The 14,198-nt window shown below is 38.9% G+C and overlaps 1 protein-coding gene across 3 annotated transcripts in view; it reads left to right on the top strand.

The window, feature by feature from the left end:
- The window catches only part of kcnq5a (potassium voltage-gated channel, KQT-like subfamily, member 5a), a 140,943-nt gene that overhangs the window by 93,993 nt on the left and 32,752 nt on the right, over positions 1–14,198 (top strand). For all 3 annotated transcript variants that reach the window (XM_036574286.1, XM_036574284.1, XM_036574285.1), the window contains exons 2-3: positions 7,811–7,901; positions 10,674–10,800. In XM_036574286.1, coding sequence (XP_036430179.1) covers positions 7,811–7,901; positions 10,674–10,800 — 218 coding nt within the window. The remainder of the gene's footprint in view (positions 1–7,810; positions 7,902–10,673; positions 10,801–14,198) is intronic.

Consider the following 14,198-nt stretch of genomic DNA (forward strand, 5'->3'; position numbering starts at 1 on the left):
CTGCATGTTTGAGTATTCTGTGTTCGTAGCCCTCATTCTGCACTGTGTACACACACTCCATGCAGCCATGATAAGATTGCCCTCTTGGGTGTCTACTGGCTGTTTTATTACATCCACTCAACCGTGCCTAAAATAGCTGTAGGATTACTTTATTTCCTTTTACTAAGGCTATTCTGGTGGCTAAAATACATTTGTATCAGAATGTTAGTTATTGTTTGACACGTCGGATTCTGGCAGAGTCCGCAAATAACGCCTTTTCCGCCCAAACACATTTTCACCCAACAAAACCAGATGCTCGTGGCCTCAGAGTTTACTGTTGAACCACTTGTTTGTTACAGTGAAAATTGGACAGACTTGAACTATTTGCTGATTGTTTTCAGGGGAAAGTTTAGAAACAGCCAGAGACAATCTCTTAGACAAGAATGATGACACAATGATGAGTTTTGTCTGGAATCGTCTAAGTTTGTGTAATCGAATATGCTTTTCAGCTGTGTGGTGTGTGAGAGTTTGTTTGTACAAGCGAAGCGGTTAAGTTGCCGTGCGGTTGTGTATAAGCAGAGGCTGTTGTTTATAAACAGAAGCAGCTGCTGTTGGGCTGGAGGACAGAGTGCTGCGGAGCTGGTGATGTTCCCAGTGGAAAGCGCTCTCACCTGCATTGCACCGCCTTACACTGCACCCACATCAGCCCAGCATCCTCTCAGACTATTGCCCTCATTATTAACAACACACACAGGCACATACACACCAGGCTAGTGCCAAGCACACACCAGTCAAAGTCAGTTACACTACACACTGGTACCTAGCCTCTTTTTAAAAATCCCCCCTTCATATGTTGTGTCTTCACACACTTATGTTTGTTTATTCTCTGCCTGTATCTTTTATTATATACAAGTCTTCAGCTGCAACTGTGGTTTTGTTATACATTACATTTACATATTTAGTTTAAGTATAACTTTATATAGTTACATAACGACTTTAGCCTACATTCTGTATTGACAGATTTGAGTCTGCACCCCTCAGACCTATTACATTCATTGTGAAACACGACTAGACGTGTTTCAATCAAGTGTCTATGGTACAGGATATGACAAACCCTTGCAGGTTGGCAAATTAACATTTTAGTTCACCTGCCCACCGTGTCTGGTAAGCTAACATTACATTTTAGAATTATAATAATTCTGAAAATAGCACGCATCCAAATTCTACTCAAGTTGACACTCTGGTAAACTTAGTGGTCATGTAGTAGTGCTTTGTGACTGCACTAGTGAAAAAGTGAAGAGTGAAAAAATTAAACAACAAAACCTTGTATCATCATTTTTGTTTTTAATTTTTTGACATAATGTGAAAATGTGTGTTGCCCTTTACATTATATGTAAATTTCATGATGAATGGACCAAAATAAATAGAACAAAATTACTTAGAAAAAAGTCTGGTGCCATTGACTTACATTAAAAGTAAAGTATGTTTTTCCTTCTCCTGTAAAGTTACCTTTTCGGAGATACGAAGTTTTGTTCCGTCAACAGCGATATACTGCAAGGTGAGAATTTCTGACTGAAGTCAAACACAGCCTGAGCGCAGATTAACACTCAGTACTCACGACTGTGGTACTACACCCATTATTAAGAAAGCCTATGAAACGTTTCAGTAAATGTGTATTCTGCTTTTTTTCGCTGATCTCATTAGTCCTAGATTTGTGGTATGAATATGTGGGCGACAACATAGTTTCATTCAGTTAGATGTATACCTCCACCTTTTGTTTTTCTGTTTTAGGCAACATGTGTGCATTTCAACAGTGGGTATCAATCAGTCACTCAGTCAGTCAGTGACAGCACAGGACAGGTACTCTTGTATGTGAAATGGCAAAAAAATATGTCATTTAAAAAAAAATGTTTAATAGAATTAAAATACTAAAACATCTGGTAACATTTCAAAAAAATAAAACTGGCACATTCCACAGAATTTGTTTGCTTGTTTTAAAGAGCTATTAGTGAGAATTGTAAATGTAAGTTGTAAGAAGAATAAGGGAGGGGGCATTGGATGGTTTAATCAAATTTTGTGTATATATATATATATATATATATATATATATGTGTGTGTGTGTGTGTGTGTTTGTGTGTGTGTGTGTGCGTGTGTGTTTGTGTGGGTGTGTGTGTGTGTGTATGTGTTTGTACATGTGTGGTGTGTGTGCATGTATGTGATCAAGAAAGAGTTCATGACCTGCCCATAAAAGTAAGTAGAAAGCTGATAAAGACACCGGGCTGCAGGGTGTGGAAAACACTGACCTCTCACGTAGCTGACCCTGCACACACTCTTTAAGTTTTGTAGACTCAGAAAAGCCTCCCACCTGGTAGACACACTCACACACAGCTGCACACATACTCACTTCCACATAACTACGGAATCCATAAAGTTTCTCTTTTATACCATATCCAAACAAAATTGTATTCTATCAGAATGAAAATGAGTAGTGTTTTTAAAGCCTCTGTTCTCTGACTGTAGGGAGATGAATTCGTCACTGCCCCTTGACTGCCAACTCCTAGGTCAGGTTGGGCCGAACTGAGTAAAACTCTCTTTGTGATTGACCAAGTGTTGGTTATTGTAGACTGCCGATCTGGTTGGAGATCGTTTCAAACTGAAAGCTGGAGCATTCCTGAAGCTGCAGTGTGTTGGGTACTTCTTCAGGTACGCTGCTGTTAGTGAGAATTTATTTCAAGTAATTGAGATTTCTATTCCAAATCATTTTTTCACCTTTTCTATTGGTCCTTTTGGCATGAAATGTTTACATGACGTGAAAGGCAGCTGGTGTTTTCAAGTGATGTTAAAATTGGAAAAAAAGGAACCAAGGTTTTGATATGACAGCAGCAATATAATACATATACACACATGTGATCCTACTTTCTGACTTTGTATGTAGATGTGTTTAATCCTATTTGAGCTGGAATAGTTTTACCTGGGAGGTGCTGCAATGAGATTTGTAAGGGAGTTGACTGGACGATTCATACTCAATGAAGTATCGGTGTAATTTCTTCAAATGACCCAGGATAGCCCAGATCAAAACGTCATAGCCCAGATGTTCACATCATCTTTAAATTTACAAACAACCAGATGTAACTTACAGTTAATGTCAGACTGAATAGCATTAGGCTAGTAAAGTAGGTCTATTTAACTTGTTGCCCAAATGGGATATAAATCTTACTGCCCTGTGAGACATTCGTTTAACACATTTCATTTTCCTACACCTTCAAATTATGCCAACAAAGGAAATGTTGCATATTACAGTTCTGGTACAGTATCTGGTTGTCTTCTGTTCGCCATTGTCTGTAACTGTTTTTATTATTATATTACCATGAGGCCAATTCAAACAAGACTACTGTTACTGAGGGAGCTCTGGGTTCATTAAATTAGTGAAGGTAATTCACTCATATTATAACTTAGTAGTCTTGTAAAATGTACAAACATTGCAGATATGTCTTGGATTAAAATCACAGATCTCATAGGTAATCATTAAAATTACAGCACCTCCTCAGGCAAAACTAGTCCACCTTGAATCAAGCTTAAATGCAAGGCAGAATAAGCTACAGCTTTTTTTCTGCTGCTCTTTGTGCCATATATACAGCATCAGTGTTGATACACTAATCATACATTATCACTATGTTGCAACGATAACATGGTAGCTATATAAAATCAGTTTATCAGTATGGGCCATTCCCCCATTCCTAAGATCACATAATAGCACTAAAACACCCTGGAGTGGCACCAAAGATTCTTCAGACTCATTTTTAAGAGTGAGTAGTTTGACACCTTATCTAATGACATTCTTTAGCTTGTTTGCACCAGACAAAAGTTTTACATGAGTCAGGCTATTGCATCACTACGCCTGTGCAGGATCTGGAGAGGTCAGCTCTTCTTCACCATGGGTGATCATTGATGGACATCTGCAAGTTTAAGCACATTACAGAATACTCTAAATATATGTATAAATAAATACCACACATTGTTGCTCATCACCAGAACTTTGGGAGAGCGTACCACCACCATCACCAGTCTCACGTCTTACCACCATACTGGTACGTGGCAAGACATATTGAGACCAGATTATCACTTGTTACCAATTTCTCACTGAACTGGTGTGAGTAGAGCCAGAGGCAGTGTGTTGAGCAAGCGGCTGCAGCTGCAGTGAAAACAGGAGTGAGTGTCCAGACCTTTCCGCTCAGACAGAACAGAAGAGGGCTATTAGGAGCTCAGGCCAAATCAGAGCCAGATGTCTGCAGGCTATTTGTACACAGCATTCAATAACTCACGCAGCAGCCGTTATAACTCAGGTGATATTGTGTTTTGGACGGTGGTTTATTCACTTAATATTTCACATTAATCCAATGGAAAATGAATTATCTTATTTGTCTTGTCAAGAAGGCTAGGACTGACCTCTGGGCTTAGAAAGAGTCTGAGATGAACAGACTTCTCTTCTCTTCTCTTCTCTTCTGTATTCTTATTTTATTTTCACTTCTCTTACATTTGATCTTTTCTTTTTTATCTGTTCTTTTGCATCTGTTCTTTTTTCACCTCTTCTGTTCTGTTCTCTACTTTCTGATATCTTCTCTTTTAGTCTCTTCTCTGCTGATCTCTTTTGTATCTTCTCTTCTCCTTTTCTGTTCTCTTTTCATTTCTTCTCTTTGTTTTTTTCTCTTCTCTTCTGCTCTCACATTCCACTTGCTTACAAACTGCTTACTCTTGATATTATACGTGAAATATTATATGTGACTCATTTACATATAGCTTATGTGTATTTGTGTGTGTGGGTGAGTGTGTGTGTATGTGTGTGTTAGACTGCAACACTGCCCTCTAGTGTATCATATTTGGTCATGCTGAGTTTAATCTAGAGAGTCATTAGTGCTGATCTTAAGGATTGTCACACGTTTCAGACACGTTTGTGTATACAACACATACACACACGCACATACATACACACACACACACACACATACATACACAACACACACACTCAGTTCAGAGTGTTTTCTGCTTATATGATCTTCATGATCTTCAAGGCCTGTGCAGTTTCTTATGTTTATTGTGTATAACGGCTTTCTGTAGAATAGTGTCTTCACTATCCAGACATACACAGACAAGCTCATACCCTCACAGAGGTGAAATGATGGAGATCGACAGCGTGTTTTGTCTCGCTCTCCAGGGTGCAGACTGTGGAGGTTGTGGTGTGTGGGTCAGCAGAAGTCTGACACTGTGGGCTGGATGAAAGACACACACCGCCTGACTGAACACACACACACACACACAGAGTACCTGTTTCTTCCTCCTACAGTGTTTTCTCTAGACCAGCACACAGTGCCCACACCTTTGGCATTGAGCGCAAAGAGAGATCCCTGACATCACTCCAGTTTCTGTGTGTTTGTTTGTGTCTCCGTGTGTGTGTGTGTGTGTGTGTGTGTGTGTGTGTGTGTGTGTCCAGGGGTGGGGGGCGGAGGGGGGGGGCTGTTTGTGTAGGCAAAGTGGACTTGTTTGTGTTTCTGCATACCTACTGTAAAAATATAGTAGTAACGACCTTAGCAGAAACCAAGATGAGTTGTGTTTCTAATAGAGCAGTCAAATAAGTAAAATAATTAATCATGATTAATCGCGTTTTTTTGTGAGGGTAATCACAAGTAATCATGGTTGTTGCACAGATTTGACCCTAATGCAAGATTTTTTCATTCAAAAAACAGTGCATTTTGTTATAGCTGTATGGACGAAACAAACTTAATGTATTTATTTACTACTTTCAGTAATTCATTAACATTAGATTCATGTTGCATGCTCCATCCAGTGAGTGTAGATATCATACTTATCATCTGCATTCAATTCTTACAACTCCTCCATGATCATAGCCTCTTGCTCTTATTCATGTTCATATAGCTTGTTATTACAGTGGAGGCTCTTGAGGGGAACTGTAGCTTTCCACTTTGCTGATGCCTTTGTTAGTTTGCTGCTCATTCATTTTTCCATAGGTCTCTTGCAAGCACTGCAAGACACTCAAAGAACTTGTCCACTGTCAAGACCTTGCTTTAAAAGCCATTTAAAATAGCATTTGAAAGAGAGGGCTACAGTCCTGGATTCTGTCATAGCAAAATACAGTGCACACACAGCTGGGTCATGCCTGAAACTACTATAGATGGTTTGAAAGATGCAACTAGGAAAATACAGTGACAGCTTTTAAAAAATTGTAGCATTAATAATTTATTGGGTTAAGATGACATTAACATTGACAGGCCAAGTTTTTTCATGTAATCTAATATTATGATATTTATAGATATAATATAGATATTATAACCACTTTCTGTCCTCCTCCTACTCATTCCTATTCTGGCCACCCCAATACCATATGCTTTGCTGATTTTTTAAAGAACATGGAAAGAGGGAGACATCCCTAGTTTCTACATATCCTCACTGTCAGAAAACCTTGAATCTCCAGAGTGGTAACTTTATAGAAGATGGGGGAAAAACATATTTTAACATATGTTAATGTAACAAAACAAAAAGGTTTTTCTTTGCAACGTTTTCATTGTTCTGTTTGTTATGAAATATTCACACAATATAAAAAGCAGTTAAACAGCACAGCTTGGCAGTGACTCATAAAACTGCCTCTGATCCACTCTGTACCTGCAGTTCTAGTGTGGAGCTGGATGAGAGAAAGAGGGGGAGGAAGAATCCATCACAACAGTCACTGTAGTGAAGTTACGTGTGTTGGGACTATGTGTGTGTGTGTGTGTGTGTGTGTGTGTGTGTGTGCCTCTCGGGGGGTGAGTCGCAGGGCAGACAGGCTACGCCTCGCTGGCAGACAGAGAAAGAGAGATCAGTTGAACAGGTGAGCGGTGTCAGCGTGGCCGTGACAGCTGTTAACACACTTCACCACTGATAGACAGAAACACACACACACAGTTTCATTTTCTCTAGTTGCATGTTAGCATTCCAAAAGCTGAGAAAGAGATAGACAGAGAGGGAAGGGGGAGAAGATTACAAAATAGAGTTGAATATAAAAACCAAAACCTTAGATGCAGAAACAGTAGCAGGAAGAACAGTGGTGCCTGGGAGGCACCGTGTTTTTAGCCTATTTTCTGCTGCTCAGACACATTTGCACGCAGAAGCATTTAGAGCAATACCATTGCTCTGTATTGCCTGTTTCGGAAAGTAAAGAGTCTCATTTCTTTCCTTCCTTACCTCAGGCCACTGCTGCTAATGGCCTGCTGTTTTGGGTGAGGGAGGTAAAGGGTGTAGCAAAATGGCAGACAGATTTTATTAAAGAAAAGAAGGATGATCTGAGCATTTATTTGATGGACACCAGCGATGAGCAGTACGACATAAGTTTTATGCTGTTCATCACTGCTTTAGGAGCCAAGTCACTTATGCCTGGCATGTGTAAGTGTGCATCTGCAGCGATGTTTGAACATGGGATGAGTGTTACCCTGCTCTTATCTTTGCTGGCCAGTTGCTGGTGTGGTTGATTAAAAAGGGAAAACACTTTCTCTGATAGTGATGTGAGTGCAGATTCAGTCACTGCTTCACTGCCTGTCTCACACTGTACCCACAACTCAGTTGCTTTGATAGATGGCTGGGCTCGCTCAGTGCCCTGAGCGAAGTGGAGTGTGACTAAAGTCCAGTGTGGATGCCCTTAACGGTGTCAATCTTCTGTTTAGCTCAGTTGATACAGATCAGTGCTTATTTGTGGGGGTTTAAAGTTACTTAGAAATGAACCTCGCAATCAGAGACGATTACTGAGGAATAAAAAGTGTTTTGTTTTTGTGTTGATTCCTGACAGCTTCATCCTGGTGTTTGGCTGTCTGGTCCTGTCTGTGTTCTCCACCATCCCGGGTTATGTGGAACTGTCCAACCACTGCCTGCTCATACTGGTGAGAATTCCACACCTCAGCACATGCAGCGCATTATCACACAGAATACAACCACCAGAGAAAAGGTGAAAATTGAACAGTACTCTGAAAACAGTGATGAAGTGAATTGACTTGATTAAATTGTGAACATAATTTCCACATGAATAAGATCTACATCAACAATTGTGTTTTAGATAATACATTTTTGGTAAATATTTGTGTCGATGTACACTACATGTTCAAATGTATACAGACAAATGTTCTAATTAATTAATGAAAAGATCATTTAAAGTGCACCCATTGCTGGCGCAGTGTCTCAGATGTCCATCAGGCTGTTTTTTGATCTAATGTTTCCAAGAGCTACTTTAGTTCTTGCAATTTGATACATGTTTTGTTACGTTTTTTGAGCTAGATTTCCACTCTCTGTTGTTTTATTGGTGAGTGCAATCCTCTCAGGTGATGAGGAGCAGCTCCACGGGGTCCATGTGGTGTCCGTGGTGTCTTTGTTGGGTTTGTGTATCAGCTGAAGTGTCACACTGGGAGGGCTCATATCTTACCTAAGAAAGGGTCAAAGGTGGCTCCTCTCCCACTGATGGGAAAACACTGAGTCTTCGGTGCCTAAGGCATCAGACAGAGCTCTGAGAAAGCACACTGTGTTGTGACAGTGCATGGAAATCATACTCAAGTGTCATAAAATGCCAAACAAGTCTGTACCCTGAGCTTAAGCACTGCAGAGATCTCACAGAGAAGAGCTGCTGGGTCATACAAAACATGAACTGTACAAAGTTTTAGAATAATGACACTCAGTGGCCACATACATATGTCAACCAAGAACTTGTTAAATTGAAGGAAAACTGTCTAGTAACCATATATACTTTAATGTTATATGTAAAATACACATTAAAATACATGCACTGTATGTACACTGACAGTAATATTATGTGTTGATGTGGGTGCACTGTATTTTATTAGTTTTTGTTCAAAAGTGATCTGAAGCTAATGATATTTACTTTGATATGTGAAAAACTAGGTACTGAAAGATGCAAGTTTTAAGTGGGACAATTTAACCCAGTAATACAGAGTTTGTGAACTTCCTGTTCATGAACCAGAGAAAACTGATATGTTGATGTTCTTAGACACAAAAATAGGCCTGTGGTCACTTGCACAAAACATTTTCAATGAAAATTGGCCTAATATTTAAATGAGCTGCATAAAATCTCTTCAGGGAAATGTTTACGTCTAAAACAAAACAAGAATACATGGTTATGAAAGTTTCAGCGCTTCAGTTTTGACACTTGCAATATTTAAATTTGAGCACTTGATACTTGATGCAGTTGGGCACTGAACCTTAATTGTTCAGGCCTATAAGGAACATGACCTAGCAAAGCCAAACATTTGTAGGTTTTGCTTGGTGTCACACATAAATAAGAAGATACTTGACATTTCAGTCGCTTTTTTATTGTTATTCTGATTAAACAAATCAATAATAAGCCCTTAGGGGTGTGTGCACATATTCACTGAGAAACTATCACAGTGCATCTAACAATAAAAGCAGCAGCATTGTGCTTCTCGTATGTAGTGACAGTAAACACACAAAAAGCTCACATTTTACATGGAGCATAATACTTTGGTGTCAGATATTAATGGGTTAAAGAAGACATTGCTAAAGTGATGCTCTGAGTGACGCTCATTCTTTATGTGTATATATATATATATATATATATATATATATATATATATATACTAAACTAAACTCTTACTGGCACAGATCACTGCATTGAATTGTCTGGTTCACTTACTAGTAGAGAAAACCACATTTCAAAGGATTCCCCAGGTGGTGCATGTGTGAGCTGTGTGCTGGGTGCAGGAGGAGTGCTGAGTGCTGGAGAAAGGAGCAGCTAGCGTACTGCAGCACTGTCAGCTTTGCTGTAATGTGCAGTACTGACAGATGTTTTAATCTGCTGAGAGACCCATTGAATCCTGCCGGATTTATCAAACAGTGCAATTAGCAGGGCCGGCCGCTGGCACTGATGAATGAGCTCCAGGGGTAATTACGCTAACTAGATACTATTACTGGCTCCTGCAGTGCACAGCGCATGGGAGTTCCAGCTCAAACTGCACACTCAGGCTTTTTTACTGAGCTACTGCTCACTGTACATGATAGCAGACAAAGCTCATTATGCAGTGTTGTGAACATGATGCTGACAATTGTCTTCTCATTGTTTTGTACATTATCTTCAGTCCAAAATACTACATACAGTTTGAAAAACCCTGCACATGGTCTCCAAATCCATGCATGCAACCTTGGAACATTTGATGGAAAGTAATATCTATGTATATGAACAAGAGAATCTGTAATGTAGGCAAATTTTGAAGAAGTAAGAAGAAGGACCAGCAATAGTCATAAGTAATTGTCAAATAATATAAATATAACTGCTTTAGGTTTATTGGTATGCCACTGTGATAACACTTATACAATGCCTTATTTTAAAGAATGTAATGAACTGTAAGCATTTCATCACTGAGGTATCTTTTTATGTGTTAGCTTATTGGTTATTATAGCTTAATGGATGCAGTATTTGCTGAAGTAGGTGAAAAAAAAGTAAAGGTTACTTGGCCACTTTTAAATTTGCTGCACCAACAGAACAGGCCTCGAAATATTTGAAGTTTTTGCTACCTTACAATATATTGTACGTTCATAAAATGCCATAAAAACTGACTAATCACTGTGTGTCAGAGTGCAGTGTGGTTAATGAGGTGATACACTGTGTCTGTGTGTGTTGCATACTGCAGGAGTTTGTGATGATCGTTGTGTTTGGTCTGGAGTACATCATTCGCATCTGGTCTGCTGGATGCTGCTGTCGCTACAGAGGATGGCAAGGCCGACTACGCTTCGCCAGGAAGCCCTTCTGTGTCATAGGTGAGAGAAAGTGAGACATATAGAAGCATATAAAAAATGTAATATGCAAAATGACAATGTAATCCTAAATTCGAATTTAAAATTTCCACTCAATTTGAATTCTGTAATTCCATTTACATTTGCCATTTGGTGCACGAGTACTGAAATTGCATTTTCATTTTCATGATCTTCCCAACCTGTCAATCATTCAGTCAGGGCGGGGCCAACAGTACACTCAGCAGAAAAGCTACTCTTACGTTAGCAGATGAGGTGAAAAATGTGCTTAATGTCTTTATACATGACCCCATGAGAAATTGTTTAATCGAATGCGTGTCCAATGTGTGGTATCAATCTGGTTGATAAAAATGATGCTGAACCTTCGTTTCTTCGCTTCTTTTTCAAATTTTCTGGTCCACCTTAAACAGTGCAGCAGTGCTTCAGTGTGCCCGAATGTTACAGCAGCACCGATTAAGGTGGACTGGAATTTGGAAAAGAATCGAGCTTCAGCCTTGTTTCTTAAACTGAGAATGGTTGCTGCCAGTGAGGCTGGACATAGAGTTTCCAGTTGATGCCATGCAGGGATGTTTTCTACAAAGTGAGCACCAGAGGTGGATATATTGATCTGTCATCACCTCACCTGCTAATACGCTACATGAATTGTGAAGGATAGAAAATTAAGGTAGCTAAAAGCCATTGCTAATGTTAGCTGACACTACATTTCCAAGCAAAGCCCCCATCTGCTGTGTTAGACACATATACCAGCAATTTTTGTAATATACATTTTTTTGAAAAGCAGGACATTAGAGACTCCCTAGCTGGTTTTGGCTGAAATATGTCACGGTACAGTGGCTATTGTCAACTTAGCCACTATGACAAGGCAGTTGTGTGATTTACACATGTCTGTGTGTACCAGTACAGTTACAACTAAATCATTTTAGGAGTACATTTTAGGTAACAGATAAAGTGAAACATAGCCACATACCCAAATCTCACTGTGTACATTAGAAGATAGACCCCGATGCTGAATTACTCTCTGTCTGTAGCCTGTGGTCGGCTAACAGAGACAATAATTTCAACCCATGGCCACTTATCAGATCAGAAAAATCTGCAACACGTTCCGTTAGATTATTGATGGATCATGTATAAAACATAGTAACTGGCACAAGTGGATATATTGCTCTGTTTCACTCCATCTTCTACTTTAAGATTGGTGCCATGGTCCACATAAAGCCTATTCTGTTGTGTGGGCTGTTGGCCTCACCCTGATGGGATGACTAAGAGGTTGGGAAGACTGAAAAAGGCATTTATCACAGTATGAGTGCGGTATGTGAGGATATGTAATTGCAAAGAGGAGAGGCACTGTTTCCCATTTAGATTTGAATTTTGACATCTTTCTAACTTAGTGTTCACTTTGATAACACAATTTCAAAAACATCATTATAGAGTGAAAATGCATATTCAGAGTTCAATTACATTTTAATGATCATTTGACACCTTTTTTGCATAATTACATAATGATTCCATAGAAACACTCTTGGTGTGTGTGTGTGTATGTGTTCGTAAGGGGGCTGTGGAGGTGCTATCTGTCTCTGAGTGGATGCTGATGCTGATGGATGTTGCTGGAAAGCTATAGTGGATGGGGTAATGATAGCAGGACTCCCAGGGACTGGATCAGTGACTAAGCTTCACACAAACACACACACACACACACACACACAGAGTAAAAAGGAAGGGCCTGATGAGCTCTGTGCAGCCTCACTTTAAGCCATAGCTTTGGATATGACATGCCAGTTTTCCATGAACACTTTTGCAAAATCCTTTTCGTTGTGACTACTATAGTATGAAATTGTGTTGAAGTTACACTATGTAAGTTTTGGGTATTTGGGGACCTTTTTGGTGGAAAAGTGTAACATTTGTTGACTGTGCTTTAATGAATCTGATGATTTTGAGCACACTGAAAGAGTATTCAAAGATAACTCACCAAAATTTGGTGAAGGACATGTCTGCTGAGGACGTAGGTGAATTATCTACTATTGTCATCATATCTTCATCCGTATAATGTTGGATTTGGATCTGAGATCTAAACATTAAGCTGGACCTTCTTTTTGAGGACTTTGCATATGAGGTTAATGTGTAAATTTCTAAATTATCATTTCACTCTTTAAAAAATAGTGACTCACAGCAGCACAGACAACATATTTTAGTGTGTTTTTTCTCCTGCTTTTTTCAATTAAAAAAAAAAATTCTTACATAGTGCTGGTTTAAAAATGTAAGATTCTATACAGTGGCACAGTAGTTTTATCTATGAGGTGTGTTGGGGGGTACAGTTACATACAAAAGTTTGGGCGGCCCAGGTCAGATTACATGTTTTGTTGATTTTCTAGGTAAAAATAAGTTAACACATCCTCTATAGAGAACAAACTTGTTTACATGTAACTGTTTATTTGCTGAATTTAACATATTGGAAAAAAAAAAATAACTGTGAAAAATAAAATTGTGAAAAAAAGTTATTTTTTATTGTTTTTCCCCCACTATGTTAAACTCAGCAAATAAATTGTACTACAAATTGCCGAAAAGTGTTATATTTACGTTTGTTCCCTGTAGAGAATGTGTTATTTTCACCTAAAAAAATCAACGAAACATACAACTTGACTAGGGTGTTAAACTCATCTGTGTGACTATATATGTAATATATGACTATATATATTGTTACTGTCATATCATAAATATATATAATATATATATTTATGTACATATAATTTTAGAGGTATATTAGTGGAAGATATTTAGATTGCACATATCGGCCCATTCAGCATTTCTTCCAAAATCAAAGGTGTTAATAGCAGAGTTTGTGAGTCGTGTTGTTTGGTGAGTGGCACTGTTTGCCTGGAGTGAGGAGTGGCTTTTTAGAAAGTCGCAGTGTTGGTGTTTTCTATTTCTCTGATTCCTTAGGCCTAAGTCCTTTTTCACACATACTACCTCTGCGTGACATGAGTGATGCGGCAGCGTGACTGCTACAGCCTTTCATACACTCAGCAGTTGCACTATAGAATGCCACAGCGACCTGTACTTGAAATTCCCACTGATCGCAACGAAGTTCTACAGGCATAATACAAATAATCTCATGTCGTCGATTTTTCTGTGCGAATGGCAAAGTAGATTGTGTTAAAAGCACCCGCATTTGTTAACTCTTCACAGTTTTCTGTGTTGTGATTGAGCAATCATTTCCAGCCTATATCTACTGGAAAATGCCTGTGTAGCACAAAATGTTTAAGTAGTTTTTGTTACATAACTGCCATGAATTATAGAATTTATGAAGTGAACTGTGTGGTATCTTGTCTTTATGTTCAAGATCTAAAGTAAATATCAATATAAATAATATGAAGTGAGTTTTTCTTATATGTGAGGTAGAAGTGAGA

Source organism: Colossoma macropomum, unplaced genomic scaffold, assembly GCF_904425465.1.
Source record: "Colossoma macropomum unplaced genomic scaffold, Colossoma_macropomum, whole genome shotgun sequence".
Lineage (NCBI taxonomy): Eukaryota > Metazoa > Chordata > Actinopteri > Characiformes > Serrasalmidae > Colossoma > Colossoma macropomum.